Source organism: Thyridium curvatum (genome assembly GCF_004353045.1).
Source record: "Thyridium curvatum strain D216 chromosome Unknown NODE_10_length_634906_cov_78.760910, whole genome shotgun sequence".
Lineage (NCBI taxonomy): Eukaryota > Fungi > Ascomycota > Sordariomycetes > Thyridiales > Thyridiaceae > Thyridium > Thyridium curvatum.
Genome location: NW_022156765.1, coordinates 423,839 through 448,953, shown reverse-complemented (window position 1 = coordinate 448,953; position 25,115 = coordinate 423,839). Strand labels below are relative to the sequence as shown.

Sequence of the window (25,115 nt, the reverse complement as noted above, 5' to 3'; positions counted from 1 at the left end):
GAAGCCACGGGATCACGGTCAATACGTTGGCCCCCGGATTGATAGAGGCAGGCATGTCTTTATCCTTCATTCGAAACCCGGATGGAACCATAAGCGCGCCAGCAGAGGCTCTCATGTCGATGGCGCGCGCTGAGACCCGTTTCGGGGCCGTAGATGACGTTGCGGATGCCACGTTATTGCTCGTATCGGAGAAGAGCCGATGGATCACCTCACAGTGGATTTCGATCAGCGGCGGAGCGAATTAGTGTAGTATGCATCGCAGGACCGGCAGATAGGGGGAAACTGGATCTTCTTCCTGAAAATTAAGGTAGCTTCCCGAATCAAGAACGAACATCACAGGAGATCATATTGGTGCCGACTGGGTGATCCATCCAAAGTCCCCACAGACTGTCGGCAGCATAAGTTTAGACTGATAGCTAGGTACTATAATATTATTTAGGCCCAAATATCCACGTTTCAATACTTGGACTAATGGAGTTACTTAGCCCTCTTGACTTGTATATTAAGCTTCCACGCTATTCACGGTAATTCGTGAACACACCACATAACCCTCATCTAGCACCATTCTCCTTCTACCCATACGGGAAAGCAAATTCGCAGACAGTGGGATTGAGAAGGTTACCATCGAGCAACTTATTCCATTGGGACTACTCTAGTCGTTCTGCCTTGTCGTCATGTCTGACCAGGAGCAACACAGCGAGGGGATGGAAGGAGATCGCGACCGCATTTGTCCGTTGTGTCAGAGAATTTTTGTGAAAGGTGATGAGACTCGCCTTACTTGCAGAAATTAAAGTGCACCTGTCACTAACTCTCCGGCAGAATCAACTTGGAAGCGACATTATTACTATTGTCGGTCCAAGCCTCCCGACTCAAAAACCTCCCGAAGGCGATCCTGTGCTGCCTGTGTGCGAGCCAAGACCCGTTGCGTTTGGGGTATGGAGACGAGCACGGAAAGATGCGCCCGGTGTGATGAGCGTGGCTTACAGTGTGACCATATCAGAGCAGCCAACCAATACCAGATTGCTTCCGTAGCCGATCTTGGCCACGAGCCATGCCCTGCTCTGACAGGGATACAGGTCTCTGCGGACACAGACCGGATGCTCTCACCAGGTCATTATCATAGCCAGAGCTCTAGCATGACCTCACAGCCCCTGTCGGTAGTCGATCGAGAGGAAGGCGTGGGAGATCTTGAGATCCCCACAGACAAGCCGTTGGGTATCTTGCTTAACGACTTGGGCCCTATGACACTACACGATCAACGCACAAGACATTTTGGCGGCAGCGACAACGCCTTCAGTCAGTTTGGTCAGACAAGAGATGATGCTATTAGTTGTGGGTCGTTGTCGCCCTTAGGGCTGCTTCAGCTGCCGGGGCCCTCTCCTTTTGACACACATACATTCACAACTACGAGCCAGAGCCCGATGGTGTGTATGGCCTTGAGAACACTGCGATCATACCCATTCATGATGCTGCGAAAAGGAATGCCGCCTCCGTTCGTCAATCCAATACTCTTCGAACGAGCCGAGGCCCAGCGAGAACCACCGCAATGCGTAAGTTGTTCCCCTATTTTCCCAGTACTCACTACCAAATATTGACACGCTGTTCAGGCGATACGTGATTGCGTCGTTTTGGTTAACCTGTTCAGTACCCAAAAATAGGGAGACGTGACTGAGCTTTGGAGACTAGTGAGCTTTCAGCAGGAAAAGATCCTAGCAGAGGCGAGTACGACGTCTCCCTACAATGCGAGAGTTACCATTGACACAAGTCAGTACCGGCAATACGACCGTTGGGAATTATTAGCGGCGTTTCAGGCGCTGCTAGTCTACTGCTTACTCAGACTCCGAGATGCTCCGGTTGGGCGAGCAGTCCTTGATAACTCACTCCTGGACACTGTCAACGTAAAGAGATCTGCTACATATTTCTACAAACATGAAGGGATGCGCTAACTTTGAAAAGGCAATTACTGATACATCGGGCACGGAAGTAGTAAGGCTTTGCTGTGGCGGCATACTTCAGGACCCGAGAGAGGGCTGGAAAACATGGATATATATCGAGTCAGCTAGGCGGTAAGTATGTATTCCACTGTTGCCTGTGCTAAATTGCCCATGATAGCACTGCACTTGTCTTCCAAATCCTTGCCCTTTTGGTAGAGACGACAACCTCCATCTCCCTATACCCGGCCTATGCTGGCTACGGACTTGTGCTCTTCCCGCTCCCAAATCGGACGACTCTCTGGAACGCACGAAGTATCGAGGCATGGAACAATGAATTTAGCCTTTACCGGGCTGACACTGCCGTGCATGCACTTGCAAACACGGGCGATCTGACAGAGATCGACAAGATTGAAAGTGACATACGGTTCAGTCCAATGGAGTGGGATAAGTGGCTTGCAGATGCAGGTGACTTGGGGACGCTGGTAATGATGATCGGCTCTATATACGGGAACAGCAACTCGCTTGAATTAGGGCTGTGAGTTAATACGATGTCCTTGTGTTTCCACATGAAATCGTGATTACATATCAGTTGAAATTCCCGACAGGACCAACAGAATATTCTTCTAATTGATATCTTTTAACCAAGCTTTTAACCAAGCTTTTACCTATAGAACACTTGAGAGTGGTGTCGAAGGGGCAACTCACAAGTCAAGAATACCTTGCTGTGAGGTCAAAGGAGTGTCGGAATTGAAGTGATTGACGACGAAATTCCCCGAACCAGTTCTAAGCCTGCAAGTCCAACCACTTCCCCAAGAAGGTATGTTTAGCAAGGCCAACTGCACCCTGGCTTGGTCAGTCATAACTAAGGCGTATACCGGCCAACGTCACCACCGTTCGGAGACCAGGAGCCCGTGAAACCATTCTGCGTGACGATGTTCGTCCCGTCCGCCAGGCGTAGCGTTGTCCAAGTATCCTTGGAGCAGAGACCGAATGCCTGCAGGTTGCTCGGTGTCTGAGAAATCCAGTGCATGAAATCTTTTTGTCATGTTAGCTTTGAACGCAGCAAGACCATGGGTGAACTCACTCTGGCACTCAAATGACCCGGTACAAAGCTGCCCTTGGCCCTTGAAGAACACCCAGGAAGCCGAGGCGTAAGTGTAGATATTGGAGCCGCCATTGATGTAGTTCGCGAACCCCATACGGCAACGAGTATCACCTCCGCCGCACCACGAGAAGTCCGGGTCGCCCCAATTTGTCACGTCCGCCGTCCAGGGAGCAGGCGGCGTCTGCTGCACCAGATCACCCTGGTCGTAGTTCGTCTCGCTCTGCAGCAGCGAAACAAGCACGTTGCTCGCGCGCCGGAAGTTCAGCTGGTACAGCCACCAGTGCTCGCTGCCGAGGGCGTGCAGCCAAGTACCCTTGGTCGCCTCGACCAGCACGCCGCCCTTGCCCGCGATGTTGTTCCCGCCGTCGAACTGCTCAGTGATGTGATCAGCGACCCAGTTCCATAGGTTCTCGACGTATGCCGACGAGCTCGGCGCCAGGTGCAGGCCGATGAAGGCGGCGCGGCACTCGTTGGTACCGCTGCGGCACGCGTTGGTCAGGGCCGAGGCACCACGCGTGCCGCCGACGGTGATGAGCGAGTTCCAGATGGCGACCTGCCCCGGAGCGGAGCCGGCCATGTTGACCTGCACGATAATGGCGCCGGGCAGCACGTCGGACACGGTGAAGCGCATATCCTGGATCTGAGCAGTGCCGACGTCACCCGCGTTGCCGACGGCGACGACGGGCTTCGGGTTGGACGAGTCCTTGAAGAAGGCACCGTTGCCGGTGATGGTGGCCCAGGCCTCTCCAACGATACGCGATCCCTTCGGGATGAGGAGGGTCGAGTCGACGCGGTACTTGCCGAAAGGGAAGTAGGCGATCTTGTTGTTGCTGGCGGCGAACTGCAGGACTTGGTTCAGGACGCCTGCTTCGTCGATCGTGTGGTCACCCAAAACGGTGTGCCCGCCATTTTGGGCTGGGTCCTTGACGTTGATAAAGTCCGAGACTGGGTTCGTGGCGTAGTTGGGCGCCGGGATGGCGGGATATCTACCGCCTGGTGCCAGCGCCGCGGGCCGGGAGTTGGTCGAAGTCGTGGGGCCGTAGATCGGGTTGCGGCCGACCGTGTTGGCGTATGAGAAGGTGTCGACATGGCTCTGGGGGCCAAGGACGGTGCCGCTGGGAACTTGAGCAATGTCCGAGTTGGTGTCCTTGCTGAGGTTCTCGATCAGGAAGGATGGGAAGCCCGTGGTGACAAATGTGACACCGGAGTTGACGGATTTGGCATCAATCAGGGCAATCCAGGGGGCCCCGCCAGTGTTGCGAACGCCAGTCCCGCAGGTATCAAACGTTGGGTTGATGATGCTGATCGTGCTGCCACCACTAATGAGGATTCCCACTGTGTTTTGGAAGAAGTAAATGCTCTTGTACAGCGCTTGCTGGTGGCCATCGTGCCAGATACCGTTCTGGGAGCCGTGTTAGGATAAGTTGAGAGTTTTTACAAGGCTTTGATGCGATGACTCACCTGACCGCGCTCAATTCGGACATCGGCGAGGCCAAGGGTTGACCCGCGATCGAGGTGGATGCCGGTGTGTCCACGGCCATTGACGGAGAAAGCCATTGTGATCTTGATGTTCTGAAGCTGTGCCACCTGAGCAACCCCCCATCCGAGCGCAATGAAGTCGTTGCCTGTTTACATTTAGCACTATGGTCTATGATTGTCGTATGAGGCGACGCGTGAACTTGCCTCCTGGGATTGCAGTAGTGTCGAGGATCAGGTTCTTCAGCCCAACCGCAAAGGACTCTTCACCATTGCCATTCGTTGCCGGGTCTCGACCTACGAGAGGATCAGCACATTGTTTGAGAAAATACTAAAGTGTGCTAGGACATCAAATTACCATTGATCAATGTCTGCTCTCCGGAAAACCCGGCCGCAGCTTTGATGATCGGAGGCTTGAGAAAACTGTCAACCAATAATTCTGCCTATTTCCAAGTGTACACTGACATTTGTTGCATCACCCATGAGGATAGTGTCTGTATTCATATAGATTGTCTTGCTTATTGTATAGGTACCCGGTGGGATGTAAACGACCTATCAACCCTGTAGTTAGTACCCCCTTTCAAAACCCGGGCCTGGTGAGTTGCTTACTCTTGGCTGAGATGCAAGCCATTTCGGGTGCCTAGTTGCACTTCCTGTTCCGGAGTTGATCGCGGCCTGGATAGAAGCGCCGTCACCAGGGTTTACAGCTTTGAAAACAGGGTAGTTGAAGTCCCCATCAAGGTCAGGGGCAAATCCACGAAACTGCCCAGTATGGTCCATATTGGGGTACCAAAAACTAGTAGACTGGCGTGAAGATAAAGCCTGTGAAGCCTCATTGTGTACTTCTGGCATGGGTGTAGCCCACACCAAGCCCACAAAGATGGTGAGGATAGTAAAGTCCTTCATCCTGGTGTGAAGACTGACAAATAATCAAAGGGCACTGGTCTGCCGGATAGCTTGCACTAAGTTTCCCAGCATGATTTGATACCGGGATGGATCTTGCCATTTATATGTTATACTTCGTCGACGGACGATCCTACGGCAGAGCCTTCTCGTGGCCTTGATCCTGACCCCTCATTCCGTCGGCCATCAGATTTGTTGCATTTGTGGCGTGCTGTAGCTTATTGAGCACGATTGGTTACATCGGCCCAGCCCGCTATAGGGGTTCCGATTAGGTATTTATGCATGGATCATCAGGCACCTTACTCCTGCCCAGCTCTCTCATTTGCTAGATACCGAAGCCTCTCCCAGATTACTCAGTTACCAGCATGACGCTAGGCGACTTTTGGTGGGTCGAATCTCACCAGGTACCGTCACCTGCGTTGAAAGAACATGGGTTCTGGCAAGTAATAGCCTTTTGGAATGATTAAACGAGCAGGGATCTCCTGGGTTGGACGGTCCCTCACCTCTACTTGATTCGTGTCATTATTGCAAGCCGAAAGATTGCACACAGTGCAGATTTCTCTCAACAGAGCCGACATCCCCAGGTGGCGTAAAGGCAACAGAGAATTTCTAACAATATTTACAGGTATTGACTAGACCTAAGCACAGAGATAATAAACATACTTTTAGCTTCCAACAGACGTTGCTTGGTCACTCAACAACAGCAAGCGAGTTTGCAATTATATTATGACGAAGAAACTCCCAAACTGAACTTGAACCTCAGCTTATCTTTCATTTCCCTTATGAGTACTCGATATCACCTATACTTGTCGACGACTTGAAGACGAGTTTACCCGATGCATCATGCTTCTGCCGCGAGAGACGCAGCGTCTGGTAGAAAGTGGAATAGAGGCGGTCAAGATAGGGTTCGCGAAGCTCGTGCTCCTTGTCGACCGTGTCGGTGAGCGCTCTTAGCCAGGTCTTGTCCCTCTTCGAGATGGCGCAATCGCCGTCGCGGCACCACAGAAAATGCTCCGTCTCCGGGTCTTGAAAGTCGATCGAGCCTGGGTCCAAGAGACACAGCCATTCTGGATCCAATGGCGTCTTGGCAGTGAAGTCCGAGGTCCTTCGCAGCTTGATCTGTTCGCCTTGCCGTGACCAAGAATACTCGGTCATACAATCGCGACAGATCGAGCGATGCTGGACTTGAGTGCGATGCTGTATGGTCCAGCACCTGTCTCCGTTGCATGGGTTGGCAACTGGAAGCACCTCCAGGGGATTCCGGCACTCATGAGCTTCGAGGTGCTTTGCACAGCAGGTATTGTAATAGCAACACCGCGGGATGATGTGGTCGTTGACCATCTGTCTCCCGAAACATACGCAGTGATTCGGGTCGAATGCACATAGCATAGAGGTGTCCTCATAGGTCTTGTGGGGGCAGAGCGAGACTGTCGAGGCCCCCATTGACTCTTGAACCTTTCGGTGAAATGCGTGTAGACTTGTGGGGAACTTGGGGATGAGGGGCAATTCAAATGGAATGACTTGCCAGCTCAGATGAACGTCCCGGGGACTGTGCTGCCGTCCCTTGTTGCCTCTGAAAGTCGCTGCGATGGTGGGGAAGTATTTGTTTTCGGCCCAGTCTGACGAGATCTGTCCTACCTCGGTCTGCTGCCTGGGGCTGAGGTGGTGCGACTTATCAGTGCATTGGAACACCTTTGGATCGTCATATCTGTGATGCATTTCAAGATCGTGCCAGGATACCGCCAAATGTGTGCAGAGGCGAACAACGCCTTCTCTGCCCAAGCATTGCGGGCTACTGTGCTCCCTTTGTTCCTTTGAAAAGAATATCCTGGGGTGCTCCTTTTGACACCCGTGGCAGTACAACTTTGTCCGTTGAAAATTCCCTCGCACGAGGTCTCTTTCCCCCGAAGTCCTGAAATCCCGACATGGTTTGCACAGAAGCATGCGCTGGGTGATATCCCGGATTTGCGTCTCCTCCGACACTGTCTCGTATCGAGGAATGTTCAGCCACAATCTGTGCCAGATGCTACCCTGTTGGTCGGAGTGGACGCTTCTAATGGAGTTACGGAACGTCCTTTCTTCAACATGCGAGAGAAAGAGACGGCAAGTTTGGCGAAAGAAATAGATTGAGCTGGGCGTCATATGGAGAGCAACCCTTCGGATAAGCTCGGGTGGAAGTGCACAGAAGCGGGACTCGTTCAGGTTTCTGGTGTATGCTTCGTTCCAGGGATTTCGCAGCGCGTCCAGTTCCGACTCGTGTCGTTTGCTATCCTCATTTTCTTGTGCGCATTCGTTGGGGCTGTCGTCGTTTGGCAGAGATTCTGGCTCCTCGTGCGCTTTGGCCTCTTCGGTTCCTTCATACTCTTCATGCTCCTCGGGTTCTGCAGCCGGTTTTCTCAACTCCCATTGCAGTCCACTGTACTGACCACTGTACTGACCAGGAGGAAGGGAGATAAACGCCATACATAGCCTTTCCAAGAAGTTGTTTGACGGCACATCGCCGTCCCGCGTGGCATCCATAGGCGTAATCCTCTTGATGGTAGGAAGTCAGGCCGCGAATGCTGTCAGTACGAATGGGATGGAAAACTAATCGTGATGAAAGGGAGCGCTTTGAAGGTCAGGCGGAGCATCTCACCATTTCATCGCAGGGCAAGAGCAAGGGTCGATATTTTGGTCGGAAAGTGGCGCAAAGCCAGGCTTTAGTACACAGGAAAGAGCACATTTCCCATGAATGGATGTGACATCCGTCGGAAACGGCCCAGCTTTCCTTCAACCATGGAATTCGGCCTGGCTAGCCTGTTTGCGAATCCTGGGAGGACAGATTGCAATTGATTGTAAGTTCAGAAGCAGTGCATGTGTGCGAGTGACTGTAGCTACGACTCTCAGATAAGCCTCGCCCTCGGTACAACGCCCCTGGTCCTCAGTCCTGCTCCAGAGCCACTCTTAACTAGGCGGCTTCGGGAACGATCTCCCTCGTCTCAGCGTGTTGAACGACCTATGCATCCGTGCTTCCTGAAGCGGGGTAAACTCGTGTAAACTGACATTCGGTCAGTAGCTACATCAATAATGGTTCTTTGACATACTCTCCGACATACCAATCATGGCTGCTATAGTCCATGTAGTTGTGGATAGGGTCCAAACCCGGCTGGTCTGGGCAGGTGTCGAGAGAGTCGGGGCAGCCGACAGTGGCGGTGATCTGAAAGGGCGTGTCGTCGATAAAGTCGCCTTCACCCGCGCACGAAAACCCTTCAAATGTATGAAAGAGGCCGAACCAGTGCCCGACCTCATGCGTGGCTGTCTTGCCCTTGTTATCGTGCGGATTAAAGTAGGTGCCACTGCCGCCAGGCATCGTACCAGGGCTAACGTGGCATCCATCGTAGATGGACCAAGAAGTGCCATTGATGCCATCGTTGAGGGGATCCTCCACAGGGAAGCCGCAGATGCCTGTTGCAGATCCGTTCCTCATCAGACCGGTCTCGAAGTAAATATTCAACTCATCGTAACCCCCCTGGCGAAGGGCCAGATCCTTCTCTCTCAACCTAGTTGTGGCGGCCCACTTGTCATTGACAGTATGGGTAACATTCTTGACGACAAATTGGATCTTGTGTGGCAAAAAGGTCTCGTTCAGCACTCTCATCTGCCTTTTGCATTAAAATGGCGTTTCAGTTGAACTTGTCTGCTGTCCGAAAGCTTACTTGGTCCTCCAGCATCGCATCGGTGACATAGCCTGCCTCGGCCTGCGTTTCAACGACGTGAAGGTATGTCGAAATTAGCAAACCGTCATCAGCTCGCTTGCTCAAGCCGGCGTTCTGGGCCGCTTCATGCTCAGCATGGAGCCTACGTGCTGCAACAAGAGCCTCGGGCGCAGGCTTTTCGGAGCCACATTGGCCCATAGCTAATCCAGCCAGGGAGCATGCTGCGAATAGTGATCGAGGCTTCATATTAGCAGGGCGGCTAGCAAACAGACAATTGTTGAGGCGGAGGACAACAATAAATTTCAAAGTACAAGATCAAGTCTTGTTTGCATTTGAGGTTGGTGAAAATATTGAAGCATCCCTGTACGTGCGCAATGGAAGTGGGACCAGGTTACGTGCCTGGAGTGCCTGCATAACAACCCTGTAAATAACTGGTTAATATGAACACCTTCCTTAACTAGGCAGTGGGATGGCGACCTCCCTAATTTGGATACGAAGCGAGTAATCGGGGCTCATGGTTATGGCCATGGCAATCCGCGCAGTAAGTGTTCTTTTGTGATATCCCTCTTGTGCATGCGGATCAGGAACTCACAAGAGCTACCCATTAGCTAGAACCATGGCTTTTGATAGATAGTCGGGTACTTCTGCTAACAGCCTGTCAAATAATGTGGCCATCTTCTGCAGGGCTAGTAGTTCAACTTCATGTGGAAGATATGCAAAGTATGTTAGAATGTAGCGGGGGTCCAGTTATGGCTGGGCGACAGTGAGTAGACACTGCAACTGCGTAGCTGAGAGGCCACTGTCTCCCGGAATATCCATCCAAGGCAGAGCCCACAGGAGCTGTCACAGCTGCCTGGGTGTCTCAAACTGAAATTCTGCTCCCATAACGCCGAAATATCCTGTATGAGAGAATGGGTAGTTTGGAAATCCAGATACTGACTTACAAGCTGCATTGAAGACATTGGATGGGCAAGGCTGGAGGTTACTTGGGTTTTAATAGAGGTGAGTCCTTCAAAATAGCATCGCAAACTTGATGTTTTCCATGGATGCCTCCAGGGTCCAGAAACTTAATTAATGATCAACTCAGAAGCCTCAGCCTTACCACCATAATGTGTCCATGAGTCAGTCGGGGGTTTTGGAATGCCCCAAGGAATCCTAGCCAGGACTCAGGATTACGCCAGCTCAGGCAGGCTCAGGCTCAGCTTAAGACCGTATCAGCTCATTCTTATGCACGGGGGAGGAAATTGCTGAAGGGAACTTTTGGGGTTGGTATTTACTTGATATATGTATGCAAGCACTGTACTAGATTGACTACTGTAAACCCTCATCACCATGGCACTAGCAGATAGTGTGCTGACATGGGTTTGAGCTGCAATTCAGAGAGCTGAGAAAGGTAATGAGGAGAAGAATCGTGCCATGCAAACTACACAAAGCCCATGCATCTACCCTTCTGTTCTCAGCAAAACCCTACGTCCAACGGAGGTTGCAATATCAGCTCTTATTCCACTGTTTATGCTTCAAGTCATTAGCTAAAGAGCAACTTTCTCTCAGTGTAGTCGTTTACAGTCAACATAACTGAGGGAAAGCAGTCCCGATATACCTGGAAGGTGAGGCGTTGGGTCTTGAGATTATCACGTTTCTAGTTGAAAAGTCGTAACTTGAATTGATTGATTTGACTTCCTTGCGATCAACAAATCTAGGGCGATGTTGCTACAAACATCATACAGGGCAGTCTTGCATATGAACATTTCAATATGTCAGATCCAAGGTTCGTTTCCAAAGGCCTTTGAGCAGATGCAGACAGCAAAACTGGTAGAGATATCGTTGAGTCCCCTGGCCTATAGGAGCGGACTGAGGGCTAACTCGCTGTCGCGCTTCACAAGACTGTCGGTGCTTCTCTTGGTGGCATAGAAATGATGAGTGACCGCGCCGCCTTTGAAACATGAACTGGAAGCTTACGCAGGCACCATGATGATGCCTGCAGCCTAGTTACCTAGGGAGAGCACAAAACACCACGATGTTAAGAGCACGGACATGAAGAATGAGGAACGTGATGACTACGGCTATGATACATCCCCCGTTCATCGTGCTCCAGCCCATGAACAAGGTAGTGGCCGAACAGGCTCCTGTGGGAGAATGTCTGTTGGCCACCGTGCTGCATCTACAACACCCAGTCAACTGGGATCAATGGACACGGTCATGCTAGACTTGAGAGGAGAATCACTGCAATCTGAACAAGTTACGACAGAATGTTGTTTAGTGGATTGACCTATGAGCCCGATTACATGCTATTGTTGCTGCTCGTTTCAATTGGAAAGTTATTGACAAGTCAATTGTTCCTGCCCGTTTCAATTGATAAGTCATTGATAAGTCAGGCGCGAGAAGCACAATGCTAACGCGTCTTATTCAAAGGGCAAGTGCGATGTGCCCCTGCAGGCCACCAACGCGTAGGTTAAATACCCAAGTTCTTCAACTACCAAACCCTCAAGTTTTACCATCACGATCAGCAGCAGCAGCAGCAGCAGCAGCAGCAGCAGCAGCAGCAGCAGAAGCAGCAGCAACAACAGAGATGTAAGTATGATGACTTCCTGTGGACGAGAGTATCTTCTAAAACACGCAGGCGTCCCTTCTCCTTCCTGGCCCTCGTGGCCATCGTCATCGCCACCTTTGTGGCCGCTACCCAAGTCTCGGCTGCGCCGCCTCCGATCCCGCCGCCTTCTCCCACCGTTGTCGCCGCCTCTTCCTCTGGCCCCTCGTCCGCCATCGCCTCCGTCTCCACCATCGCCCCCGCCACCACCACTCCGCACGACGAGAGCCTGCTCTCCGCCATTCACGTTGGCACCGAGATCCTCCGTGCTTGTCCGACCTGCCAAGCCTGCCCAACCTGCCCGACGTGCCCATCCTGCCCATCCTGCCCATCCTGCCCATCCTGCCCGACGTGCCCGACCTGCCCAGAGTCTCCCACAGCTTATGCTGTGGCCCAATTCGTCAGTGTCGCCTTCGCCATCAGCATGGGTGCCTGCTTGATAGCATTCTGGTTTGGTCACCGGGGCGGAAACCACCAGGGCTATGCCGAAGGCCTCGCCAAGGGCTCTATGTCCAAGGGCCAGGCAGCACCAGCACCAGCGCCAGCGCCAGCAACAGCAACAGCAGCACAAGAGTCGCCTGTTCCCGAGAACGAGGGCCAGGTCAGGGACAACGGCAAAGGCAAGGGCAAGGACATGGGCAATCCTAAGGCCATGACCAGTGACAGTGGCAGCGGCAGTAGCATTCCTGTCTGGACCGGGGCCCCGGGCAGCGGTGGCACTGGCCAATCTTCAGGCTTCGAGCGAGGTCAGTCGTCGGGCGTGTCTCGGAGAGGCCATGCATCAGAGCCTTCTGTGTTGTGTTAAATATTTTTTGGGGTGCATCTTCAGCAGAATCTGCAATACAATTCACTTCTAAGACCAAGAGCGCTCTTTGTACCTGTATTCCCCTACCGAACGCCTAGCTTGGACAAGCTTTTCGACACTCCTGGTTCACTGACTTGAGGCCCACCGCCGGCTTTCTAAGATAGCGATAATAGTTTCGGCATCCGACCTGCTTGCACCAGACTACCCCGAAGCTCTCTGCGTCATCAGTCAGATTGTACGAGTCCGGATCAAGAGCTTGACACCATGCCAAGGTCGGACAACCGTCTCGGTGACCATCGGATTCTAAAGCTTCGAGCAAAATATGCCTCTCATACTGGATCTGCAGACACTGACCGCCGCCCTGGCATCCCTCAATACCTAGCTCGAGTTTGGAAAGCACCCGATTTCCAGAGCTTAGGTATCGTAACGATGTCATGTGGGCCGAGGTAAGAGGCTTCTTGGAGACGTTCTCTTGACCTGTTTGCTCTTGACGCAGAGGTTGTAAACGATGCCTAGGATCCGTTCGACAAGCCAGCCAGTATAGTTCGTGTACTGGTGTAAGTACCCATCCAGGTGGTAATCGCCCGGCTCCCTCGTAATGTAGGCAGGCGCAGCAATTCGGATCGAGCAAGTTCATCTCGGGCAAAACACCTGGAGGCAACTCGGGTGCAATATAGCGAGGTGCCCACTTCCGGAACTCTCGAAGCCTTGCACAAAGGGCCGTCGGTGTCGCTGCTCTTGCATCTCCTGTGTAGGAATACGGGAAATTTGACATGTCCATATGCCCGTGCCACTTTACACGAAGATCAATCCAGGTCTTCTCACTTCCGGTCACAACAGCTCTGAGGCAGAATGGCTGATTGAGAGTTTCTGGTGACCGCCACTCGTGGTGTCTTGGATGATGGCTGACATGGTTGCATCCGTGCAGTCTGATTTCGACAAACCGGTCACTTTTGGATCGTTCGATGCTGGAAACCATCTTAGACACATCATGCCATTCAATGAACTTGTGCTCGCATATTCTCATGGAACCTTCTCGGCCGATGCAGATCCGCTTTTGGGCTGGCGTCTTGCGCTGCCTGGCGGAGAAAAGGATTCGTGGGTGGTCGTACCCGCACCCCGAGCAATGCATCACTTCCTCCGTCAGGGATGCAATCCTTACGCTCCACGTAGGGTCCGTGCGAGCGAGGCGGCAATCTTGACAGTATTGCTCTAGATCCCTCTCGAGATACACATCGAGAGGCTCCTGAGGTCTGCACTGTGGCTCTGGTCCGTACCATGGTACAAATGTTTTGATTGACAATGAGTCGTCACGGTCCCGGTCTTGGACATCATGGCAACTGCTGAACTCGGGAGAGTGATACAGGCGAAGGAAAAGACGGCATGTTCGTCGGAGACATTGAAGGCTTGACCGATCCGAGTCAAAGAGAAGACACATTATCTCCAACAAGAGTTCCTCTGGAAGGCGGCAGAGGCGACTTGCAGTGAGGTTGTGGTGGGCGGCAAGGATGAGAGGATCCATTTTCTCTGCGGCTGTGTCGCCAAACATGCAGGAACATTGCCGCGGGTGGCTTGTGTGCCCTCTCCATGTGTTCGGCGGCTTGAATGGAGTTCTGGGTGTTTCCCGAGGCGCTTGTGACGGAGGGCGATGACGGAGATGCTCGATCTTGCGATTTGCTTTGGTCGCGACCTTGCGCATCCAGGCGCACATGATATCAGTGGGATGTATCGCGTTCTCTCACAGCAATTTGGTGTTCATCATGACGAAAGGGAAGAAGAAAGAATGCAAAGAATGATTTTTGAAGATTGGTCAATATATTGCTACTACTTGCCAGCGTGTTCCAATGTGACTTGGCGTTTAACTCGACCGTGGTTGCGCTTCAATGGAAACTTCTCTAATTGTCGCAGCACCGCTCTTTATTTGGAGTGGTAGAGCGATGACAAGGAATCCTCGGCGCCCTCCAGAACCTCCTGACTATCTGATTCATCCATGGACACAGGTTGATCATTTGGACGCATTGCATTAGTACCCTGGCTCAACTGAGGTGGCTCAGGACTGCCTGGCTGGGCCGCCCTTAACAGGAGTCCCGGAAGTTCTTTTGGTAGCGTAGAAAGCCCTCCTTTTCTCCTGTTCCCCTTTATTTTTCATTTGTCTTTTCTTCTTCTTCTCTTTTCTTCTCCTTCTCTTTTTTCCCCCCTCACCATGTCACCTCAGGTGCCATCCTGGCAATGATGAACCAATCTCTGTATACACAAACTCAAATGTATCTAAGCTCCAATAGATAGACTGCTGCAAAATATGCCTCCCCTGCCAGGTAGAACACAAGTGAATATATGATTTCCGAGGCCTTCTGAACAAAGCCACCTGTTTGATGACTGGGGACTCGAGGGGGGTCGGTTCTCCAAGGGGACCCATGCTGGGCTAAGCATATACTGTCCAAGTAGAGCCTGGCCAGCCGCGCCCCCGGCCCTGCCCTGGCATTGGCGATGCAACGTCACTGGGGATGCATTTTTATTGGGAGTGATAACTATCGCATCAGCGGGTGGATGGGTACTTAGCCAAGTGGGCGTCTGAATAGTTGACGGAAGTTCATCAGGAGCTACCTCGATCTTAACAATCAATATCCTTGTCACATCCTTGCCCTAGAACTCGGAAGGGTTATCCCACTACCTAAATCCGATGGGCTTGATGGGTAGACAAGTACTTCTGTTAGCTCACTTGTCAGCCTGGTGCCACCAAGGACAACTGGCACTCACCGGTCTCAGATCTCTACCTACACAACACACCCCCCCTGCTGATGAACGTGTTTATTGGGTGTCACGCCCTGCGGTTCTTTGGTCCCTAATCAGTCCCGCCAAAGTAGGGCGAGAAGCGCCCCCATCGGCGTCGAGGGGCGTGCTCGCTTGTCGCACCAGGGCGCTCCCATTGGCAGGACGTGCAGCATTTCTGCACTTTAACCGAAGACTCGACCAGTACCGTCGAGTAACAAGGCTGGGCTCGATACGATTGGGCGACCGCGTCCCGCTCTTGCATGAGTTATCCTGCTGGCACACCCTGTTCACCAATAAGCGGGCGGAGTGGTGTCCTCGTGGATAGGCATGGCCTTGAAGAGGGTGTCTAGCTTGACTCTGATGAGGCTCAAAACTACCCCTCCCAGTTCGATTCTGCTGATCATGTTCAGTCCTTCTGGCACTGAGTCTCCCCTGGTGGTCTGTCCCTACGGCTGTCGCGCCGGGCCGTGAAGAATGTCCGTGGATCTCGAGGAGCCTCAACCCTCCGGGAACATTGCATGATGTAATGAGATTCTTCTCGGAGTCACCGCTCTATATAATGGGATTTGTACCCTCCATGGGTCCATCCCGTGCTCCTACACGAGAGCCTTTTAGCGTGTGTCTTGCATCGCCTCCCACCTCAGTCGGGCGTAGTCCCCACTGCCAGCTGACTCTGTGAGGTATCGCCACGATTGAGTGCCTCAATGAGATTAGCTTCAAGCCCACAGTCGCCTCGAACCCCCGAAAATGAAAAGTGATTCAGTCTCAGGGTATCGCATCTTATGCGATGACCTTGAAAAGTACCTCAAAAATGAGCTATTTTATAACGATCCCGAAAGGTCGCAGATTGAGGTTCGGGTTAGTCACTCTGGGCAATCTGCCTTGGCAGCCACCCTTTCAGGGGCGGACTCCAAGGTACACACGACCCACGACAGTCCTTGACAGCTAAGAACATATTTATAGCGACTGCCCGACGACAGCTGGGGGTTGACTATCCCCAGAGAGCTCACTGATGTAAGCACTCTTAAACTCTCGAGCGCCCGGCATGTACTGCTTGCTGACATTGACGATGCTATTTTCTGGATAGAGGGAGAAAAGAGAGCTCTACGAGAAGGTTCGGTATAGAACTGCAGATGATGATTGAGGGACCAAGAGCAATATGCTTGTGCGAATGATCTGATGACTGTGATGTCTCGTCTTAGGAGGATATACGTACCAAGGTTTGATTTCAAAGGTGGTGGATCAGATGGAAGGAGGTTTCTTTGGAGGGCAAAACAGGTCATTTAGCTAAGACTGTATCACGATTCGAATAGCCAAGCCGTTTTCAACCGTAAATGGAGGTCGCGTGCAATTCCGTAGTGAAGCCATGACACCCAGTCCCGGGTGTGACGAGGACTCCGCCTCACTCTCACCCGCATCGGCCTCGATATGTGGCGAGATGTGACGCCACCCACCGTCCGGGACCCAAGGCGCCCTTTTAAGGTCAAGGCAGCCAGAAGGCATTCTTCTTTTTCCCAGTATTTCTTAAGGGGTCATGGCATATCTGCCCTGCTCAAAGATATTTCGGTAAGAAACCAGGGGGAGGCCTCTCACAACACGGGTACCGTCTCGGTGTGGGATACTCGTGTCGAAGTGCACGACACCTGGGCGCTACCCCTAGCACCTTTGATCCCAGCTGTGACGGTACACGAAACAACGCGAAGCCTTCGGCAGTCAGTGAGGCGTCTCGCTCTATCACAGCTATCACAGGCCTGTGGCGAGCAGTGAGGAAGTATATGTGCACGTTTTCTGCTCAACTTTTCAATGAACATTTCTACAGCCGACGGACATTCGCTCCGAACAGCGACCTAGACCTGCAGAATCGCTGCCACACATCTCGAATCCTGGCCAGATGCGTCCACCATCCCCACACACTGGGCCCACACCATTTGCTTGTCCCATGTCCATCGACAATGACCAGACCGCGGCAATCGAAAGATCCTGCCGAGACTTCGAGTCGTACCCGGAGAATCTGTTGCGGACGCACAAATTCAGAGACGCATTGAGACAATACCATGATACCCTCCTCGAGGCCGAGATATTCCATTCATATAGACGACTCATAACCATATTGACAGTCCAGAATGGCAACAATGGTTTGTTTGGAGTCAGTGACACGCCCGCAGACAAGATTGCTCACATGTTGTCGACTAGGTCCCCCGACAGAAGTAAGGATCGAAGACTCGGATCTCAATCAGCTGAAGCAGTGCATGGGACCTATGGCACCATGCCCACAACAACAATTTATGTAAAATTTCCATTCCACTATTCCGTGAGACTTTGTATAATAGCTGATAAATGTGCTAGTTGTCTGCGAACAGACACATCTCGCGGCCCGCTGCGTTGTTCAAGAGAGCAATTCGGCTATATCATGTCGTGTCATCAAATTATACCATCCGCCTTGGATCTTTTCTTTGAGTTGAAGCAACGAGAAGATCCCCTCAATAGCACTCGGTTTCGCCACGAGCATTTTCTGGTGAATCACAAAGCTACAGACCTGATTTGTGATTCAGCTCGTTCTGGTGTTCAGTACCAGCATGCATTCAACCTACTCGGCTTTGAGTTCGCGCAAAGAAAAGGTCCAGAGTCATGGGAGTTGCGACATGTTACAGTCTGTCATTCGCTGAATATCAAGACTGGTACCACGGCCTGGATAATCGTAAAGGCAAATAACATGATGGAAAAACGCGTCAGAAGTGCAATGGAATCTTCACAAGAGACCTGGAATCAGACCCAGGAAGCGGCAGAGAGTGCGTTTGTTGAGTCTTTGAGGATACTCACCATGCTTGTGGAATACTGCACGGAGTCTCTCGGGAAGTATATCGAGTCACTCGAGTCTCGGGCAGCAACCTTGACAAAGAAAGTGAGGGTCTTGTCTGTTGATGATGTAGTCACCCAGATCCCTCTGATTAGGGAGAAGGTTCTCGAAAACCAGAACGGACCAAGTTCAAGACGGGGCACAGGCATCTCACAAAACCCAGCTCAACACTCGCCCTTACAGACATTAAAGCGAAGATTCAGCAGCTTTTCTCAGAGTTTCCGAATTAGAAATGATACACAGCCGGTACAACAACCAAAGCCAGAGGCGACCAGGATCAGAGATGTGAAGCTTGAGGATATTTTCACTTATGAAGAACTCAAAAAGCTCCATGCATTGGCTTCAGACGTAGAGAAAACAACGATGGTCTTCGAGCAAAACAAAAGGGTCCTGTCAGAGCTAACATCAACCTACAAGGACTTGATATGTTCCAATGGTTTGAAGAAACACCTTGACCTAGCAAGCTGCGAGCAAGAGGTCCTGTACTTCTTCCAGCAAGTCCGGAACGTTACAAGCGATTTAGAAAACTACACCTCGAGAGTGCTCACATTGCTTCACAAATTGGAGAAAGACGAGAACATGGTAGGGATATCGCATCTCCTCGTTGGGATCTGTGCTAATCGTCATCAACATTCAGTTCAACGGCATCCTGCAGTACCAAAGTATGCAAACGGGCGAATACTTTGCTGCATCGGCCCAGAAGTCTGCGCGCGAAATGGAAGCGTGGACGGAGAGGATGCACGAACTTGCGATTGACACCAAAAAGGAGACGGTTTCCATGCATGCAATCACGATTCTGACATTGGTCTTCTTGCCCCCCACTTTCGTTGCAGTGAGATACTACGGCATGCCCTTTCTGCGCCGACTGGACATGTCTGTTCTGACAAAAAGCCAGGCATTCTTCAGCAGCAACATCCTTGACTTCAAAGACAGTAAGGGCGGTTGGAACGAGTGGACCACAAACACCTCTGGACTGAAGCTCTTCTTCGTTATCTGCATCCCCATGACGGTTGTCACTTTGACGAGCTGGCTGCTGTGGTCCAGGGCTGCCAAGCAACGTCGAGGGCGAGGTGATCCGGAGCAAGCTACCGCCCTGTCCAGGGATAATTCTAAGAAAACGTAGCGCGTGCTCATTGTACTCTAGGTAGATAGATTGTCCTATTATATAGCTTTGGTTATCTTCTTTATACAACTACCCGTCAATCAACATTTGCCAATGTGTAACCCGCTGTAGCGCATCGTGGCAGGCACCAGTCGTCGCACCACTTAGTTTCAAGGTTCTGCGAGCCAACCACATGAGAGGTGATAGAAGGCAGGCACTGCGGCGGCACGTCAATATCGAAGATCTGCATTTGATGAACGGCCTTAGCGGCGTAAGACACACAAGAAGCACGTCACTCAGAACAAATCACGCATCCTAACAGGGGTGGTGGGCCTGAACCCCTCATATGCCTTACAAGTCTCCAACCCAGCATCCCAGGCCTGTGGACTGTGGCACAGGCATGGGCAGCCCATGAGAATGCCCCTTCGGAGGCTGAGCGCGGCTGATGGTACCCAGACTGAGAAGGAGCAAAAGTAATGGACCTGGGTCGCGAACCAGTCCGCGACCCAGCAGGCCGGGCTGATGAGCTCTGTGGACAATTCCTCGGCCGCCCCCCAAAGCTAGGTACATAAGTATCAGAAGGCCTCCATGGCCACCTCAGGTACTTTTGAGGGCTGTACATCTATGCCATACACATTAACTACCTCCTCCATCCCCTCTGGTTTCTTACCCCACCTTACGCCTCCCATTTCGGTTTCCTGCTACATCACTGTGCTTCTCCCCTCCTTCAGCGCAGATAAAACGACGGCCGACGGGCTTCTCGTCACCATCTTCCTCCAGACATCCTGACAATTCTTGACATTTCCCGTGGTTCAGACGATCCACGCTGGTCAGAATACTAAAGCCTGGTCAGCACATAGCATCTTGTACGGCCAGACACTCATGCGTCCGTAGCAGGATGCAATTCAGCAAGCCGGAATCAGCGTCGGTTTCCACCTTCCAGTGGACCCTCATCTCGCACGAGCAACCAAATCATCTCGGGATATGGCGACGCAGGCCATGCAGGCGAGTCTGGACGTGCAGTCGTCAACATCAACGGTAAAATTCATCAATTACGTCGACAGTCATTCTCGCAACTATCCCGGCATCAATGGTCTAGGTCAACAATGCCGCTACATCCCCTACGTTCTGCTCAGGAAGTACTGGACCCGAAACGAGATTAGCAAAGTGTTGCAAAAGCACGGGATATCAGTGGAGACAACAGTTGTCGAGGAGGACATCGCGCTCTTCTCCATGCTTGTCTACAAGCAAGTGGTCGCCTATTACCACCAACTTGTCGCACATAACATTCGTGAACACTACTTTCCGTTCTCATCACCTGTCCTACCAGCTCCTTTTGATACGAAAGGACACAGCGACTTCTGCAATATGCTGAGGAGTAGTCAGTGGCTGTTCTTTCCAGTGCGCCCGAATCACGACACCTTTTCCGACACCGAGCTCCAGCCCCAAAAGATATGGCCTTTCGAAGGAGGTTCGAAGCGGCTGTTGAAAGAGAACAAAAATGAAGGCACCAAGATCTTCAGGGTCACGGTTGATCCAGACAGTTATGATCCTTGCAATGTGAGTGTATATATATGGGATGGTACTGAGCCATCATAAGGTTGCTCTATTCGCTGATGCTCATGCTCTCTAGGCAAACGGTATTCCCCGTCATATGGTGATCAAAACCTACACGAAACGGTCCTACTACCTGAATGAACGAAAGCTCTTCATACTATTGAAAGAGCAGAACAAGACCAACGAACATATAATTGGGTACTACGGGTCGTTCCAACAGAATGACACGTACAATCTTATGCTGGAATTGGCCAATTTTCACAGCCTGGCCGACTACCTGGCTAAGGTTCGTCGACCTGCCAACCTGGCTGAGATTCAACTGTTCTGGGTCAGCATGTCTGGCCTTTTGATTGGTCTACAAGGGGTCCATCAGATCAGCATTTCTGATGGCAACCACGAAGAAAGCAAATATAGCGGGTAGGTTTACCGCATCTTTACCATCGTTTTTGATATATCCTGTCTTTTTCATAAGCTGATCAAAAGTTCTCACCAGTGCCCACGAAGACATCAAACCCGACAACATCCTGCTTAGCAAGAAATCATCAGCTTCAGACTATGAATTCATTGCCAAGCTGGCCGACTTCGGATTGAGTGATGTTCAGCTTGTTGAAGCCCATGATGGCACGCAAATGATTCGAGATCTTCACGGCAACCAGTACTGGAGTCAGTCCACTTATCATAAACGTCTTTCCTTATGTCCAGCCTTGCTAACTTTCATGAGTCCAGGTGCCCCTGAAGCAAGCCATCATCGCGCATTCCACACTGATGATAGGTGGTACACTCACAAAGCCGACATCTTTTCTCTGGGGTGTATCTTCAGCGTGTGCGCTGTGTGGCTAGCATTCGGCAATGATGGAATACGAGAGTACCACGACCTCCGAGTCCATGGCCAATCAGACCTTGACCCTGGAAAGAAAGGTCTCAGAGGTTGCTTCCACAACGGTGTGGACCGTCTTCCAGCAGTGGGCCAGATGCACGATCGAGTTATTGCTTACTGTAACTCGTTCAACGACACCATCACCCCGCGTCTTTTGCAAGTTGTAGAGGAGGATATGCTCGTCGACAAGAGAAAGCGGGACGACCCTAAGTCTATCTACGAGAAATTTTACAACATCTTCCATCTTTCCACGCCACCTTCTGACAACACGCTGCCGCCTGTCACCAGACCCGTTCCCCATCTGTCACTTGATACCGGAGGCTCTCTGTCGGCTGACCTGCCCATCGATGGGTACCCTCGTCGGCAGAGTGCTCCTTGTATGGAGCTTCCGTTCAGGTCGATCCATTCGACAGGTGCCACAGACCAACCTTCATCTGCACAACAGGCCGGGCCATACCCAAGCCCTTCGTCAATAACCTTACTACCGGTGGCGCCATCAACGCCGAGAATACAAGTTACCCCAAGTGAATCCTTCTCATTCCCAGATCGCAACCCCCAAGCCCCAATGTCCATGCCGGAACAAACTTCTCCGCAGAGGAGATTCTTCGAGGTCTCCTCTCCAACCGAAAGAGCACGTCGGCCGTCAGTGGAGAGGACCCCTTCCAATATTACTGTTAGGCAGGCTAGGGATTGGATCAAAGCAAAGAAAAGCCGCGGGCAGCTGTCGGTCAACTCGGACACTGACAGAGCGGTTCACAAGATCTTCGAGACGGTATCACATCGAAATTACCTCTTCTTCATCGATGACACCGAGACCATGTGCCAGTACAAAGCCGAGGTCGATCATCTATTCTACACCCTCGCGCACATCGCCAAGCGCATGGACCCAGAGGGTGGAGTTGAGCTTGCGTTCGCCTCCGACTTTGGCAAAGGTGCGCCTCCACGTGTCTACGAAGAAAAGCACGCCACACCTCTACTCCGGGCTTTACTGAAGTGCAACTACGATCAGGATGTGGAATACACAGAAAGAAGCATGGGTTGTTTGGTCCAGAGAATACTTCTCAAGCTCAACGGCGACGGTAGTCGACGCGCCTCTTGGCTCTCAAGCTCCAAGAAGCATCCGATCAGCATCTTCATCTTCACCGACGGATGCTGGGATCTGACAAATGTAGAGCCAAAGGCAGCTGGGGTGGAGGACCCGTTTATAAGGCTCGTGAAGGCGGTGAAGGACAGCCCCTTCGGTCGCGACCATGTCATGGTGCAATTCATACGATTTGGCGACGATGAGCATGGCAAGCGTCGTCTCGAGTACCTTGATGACCTGGGAAAGGGGGCACCTTACGAGTGGTATAGCATCCTGACCATAACTCCCACACTCAGAGACTGACATGCGCACATACACTTTAGTGATATCATTGACACCAAGCCCGCAACTGGGTACATCAACAGCATGTTCACCGGCAGCATCACTCGAGCCAACGACAGAGTTGGAGAGAGTGAAAGATGAATCTCTTCCGAGCCACAGCCCTCCAAATGTTCATCATACGTTTATTGACTACCTTCTGCCACCTGTCGTCTCTTTATTATCTCAAGATACGTTTACAAGCAGTATATTCAACGCCGCAAAAAAGAAGCGCAACACCGATTCCAGACCAAATGCCTCATATCTCTAGCATAATGCTAGACAGTTCCATGGCATTGAGAGATAGATCCACTTTCTGTTGGTCAGAGAAAGTTCAGCCGCCAAAGCTCATTACTTGATGCATCCTTGCAGAATCAATACATTTTGTCTTTTTTCCTATCTGCTTTGTCTTTTTTTTCTTTACTTTCATTTTATGTCTCCTTTCTTTCTTTATTTCTTCCCCTTTATCTTTTCATTCCTTTTTTTGTTTTCTTTTTGTTTTCTCTTTTTCCTTTTTGATACCCGTCTCCACACAGCCTCGTATGCAAACTCTCCAGTCGGTATTGTGTGATAGTGCTAAACAACTTTAGCATTTTGAAGGTGCTGTTCTGGATATTGAATATGCTTATATCAGTTTGCGGTTCTTGTCTAGTACATTCGCTCAGATGAAGGCTCACAATTCCACAGCATAACCCGGTCGCTTCCTTCTCATGTTCTAGATCTTTGTTCACTTGTGATATATGGACAACTTCTAGTCAACACAAAACCGAATGTACTATGATGGCTCTGAGAGAGGGAATTTGTGATGACTGATTATCTTGAGTTGGCACCTTATATCAGAATCTGTGATGAATTTTCTTTTTTTCCCCTTCATACTGGGTCTTGTGTTTGTATCTATTAACACATCTGAAGAATATCTGACGTTTATACCAACATGGCCATATATATGTTACAGAGACACAGGAATGAGTCGGATAGTGTTCTTGCTTGGATATACCACAATGCCGGTCAGGGCGCGTGCCGTGCTGTGGATAGAATTGATCAGAACGCCTCGGTCCCGTTCGTTGAATACAACTAATCATTTTCTCCCCTCTTAGCGGTAGTGCCAATACCAAGCCCTCACCTGGATGCGTCCATGCCGTGATCACTGGCTGTCTCACTCGGTAATTTTGGAAAGGACGGTGATGATATTTTGGAATACAAGGCTTTTATACGTACGTTCCAGTGTTTTCACTCTGTCGTTGCGGCTGGCGTATGAATCGGGTCAGTGGTAATGGATTATCATATATGTTAGTAAACAACATGTCATATAGTCCTCTCTCAAAGTGTCCCAATAGCCTGAATGGCTGCACAGTGGCCTAAGTCGACTAGTTACGTGCTAGTCAAAGCGGTGGTTTGTTACATTCTCCGCGCCCGCATCCTTGCGAAAAGACAAAATTGAATGCGAGCGAGCATGTGATCTGTGTGGGGAGATACTAATATGTTCTTCAGGTGAAGGTCGGATTGGTTGAGAACTTGGTAAACTTGACCGTCTATCAACTCAATCGGCTTTAGATAGTGGGATTGTATCTTTAGAACAAAGATGTATTATTGGCCTTGAGGTATCTTCAGATGAAATTTCGTCAACCAGCCTGGCCCCTGTCTGCTCCCAAAGACGATGATCTTCTACCTGCTTTACCAGTCGTGTGGATTTGGCTGTATCCAACTCGGTCCGAAAAGTGGCTACGCAAAGCACTCGGGGGATGAGTTGCGAAACTGGGTGCGTTAAACCAGTCTAGCCCAATTTCCGCTTTGGGAAGGTGTTTAGTCACTTGCCCATGAAGTATTGTCTCCGTCGGCAGTTGGGTATATGTGCTTCGCCGGGGGTTCTAGGGGAGCAGATTGAGCAATTGCAATGACTCGATCAGACTGAGCATTACCCGCCCAGTGATAGGCACAATTTGAAACCGGACCAGGTCTGATTGGGATATTCATCATTTTGAAGGTTGAACGGTGAGATGAGCCCAGACCATCGCGGCGGAGCTTGTGCCCAACCCACGAACG

General features: G+C 51.2%; 6 protein-coding genes across 6 annotated transcripts; 3 read left to right on the top strand and 3 right to left on the bottom strand.

Moving 5' to 3' along the window:
- Positions 1-1,136: 1,136 nt before the first annotated feature.
- E0L32_002571 (uncharacterized protein) lies at positions 1,137-2,561 on the top strand (the record flags this gene model as incomplete). The annotated part of the gene is made up of 7 exons (XM_031136775.1): positions 1,137-1,296; positions 1,416-1,550; positions 1,687-1,898; positions 1,957-2,066; positions 2,113-2,416; positions 2,466-2,469; positions 2,524-2,561. The coding sequence occupies 7 exons, from the start codon at positions 1,137-1,139 to the stop codon at positions 2,559-2,561; spliced, it is 963 nt and encodes a 320-aa protein (XP_031000425.1).
- Positions 2,562-2,796: 235 nt separating this feature from the next.
- On the bottom strand, positions 2,797-5,421 carry E0L32_002570 (uncharacterized protein; the record flags this gene model as incomplete). Its single annotated transcript, XM_031136774.1, has 7 exons — positions 2,797-2,969; positions 3,019-4,441; positions 4,501-4,664; positions 4,711-4,812; positions 4,874-4,928; positions 4,981-5,067; positions 5,125-5,421. 7 exons carry the CDS (start codon positions 5,419-5,421, stop codon positions 2,797-2,799), a joined length of 2,301 nt encoding a protein of 766 aa, XP_031000424.1.
- A 777-nt stretch (positions 5,422-6,198) lies between these two features.
- Positions 6,199-9,359, bottom strand: E0L32_002569 (uncharacterized protein; the record flags this gene model as incomplete). The annotated part of the gene is made up of 4 exons (XM_031136772.1): positions 6,199-6,702; positions 6,778-7,948; positions 8,514-9,055; positions 9,114-9,359. The coding sequence occupies 4 exons, from the start codon at positions 9,357-9,359 to the stop codon at positions 6,199-6,201; spliced, it is 2,463 nt and encodes an 820-aa protein (XP_031000423.1).
- Positions 9,360-11,147: 1,788 nt separating this feature from the next.
- E0L32_002568 (uncharacterized protein) lies at positions 11,148-12,505 on the top strand (the record flags this gene model as incomplete). The annotated part of the gene is made up of 3 exons (XM_031136771.1): positions 11,148-11,220; positions 11,603-11,684; positions 11,734-12,505. The coding sequence occupies 3 exons, from the start codon at positions 11,148-11,150 to the stop codon at positions 12,503-12,505; spliced, it is 927 nt and encodes a 308-aa protein (XP_031000422.1).
- Positions 12,506-12,599: 94 nt separating this feature from the next.
- E0L32_002567 (uncharacterized protein) lies at positions 12,600-14,054 on the bottom strand (the record flags this gene model as incomplete). Its single annotated transcript, XM_031136770.1, has 1 exon — positions 12,600-14,054. One exon carries the CDS (start codon positions 14,052-14,054, stop codon positions 12,600-12,602), a length of 1,455 nt encoding a protein of 484 aa, XP_031000421.1.
- A 3,936-nt stretch (positions 14,055-17,990) lies between these two features.
- E0L32_002566 (uncharacterized protein) lies at positions 17,991-23,177 on the top strand (the record flags this gene model as incomplete). Its single annotated transcript, XM_031136769.1, has 8 exons — positions 17,991-18,716; positions 18,772-19,253; positions 19,369-19,507; positions 20,131-20,796; positions 20,870-21,210; positions 21,287-21,456; positions 21,520-23,017; positions 23,078-23,177. 8 exons carry the CDS (start codon positions 17,991-17,993, stop codon positions 23,175-23,177), a joined length of 4,122 nt encoding a protein of 1,373 aa, XP_031000420.1.
- Positions 23,178-25,115: the final 1,938 nt, after the last annotated feature.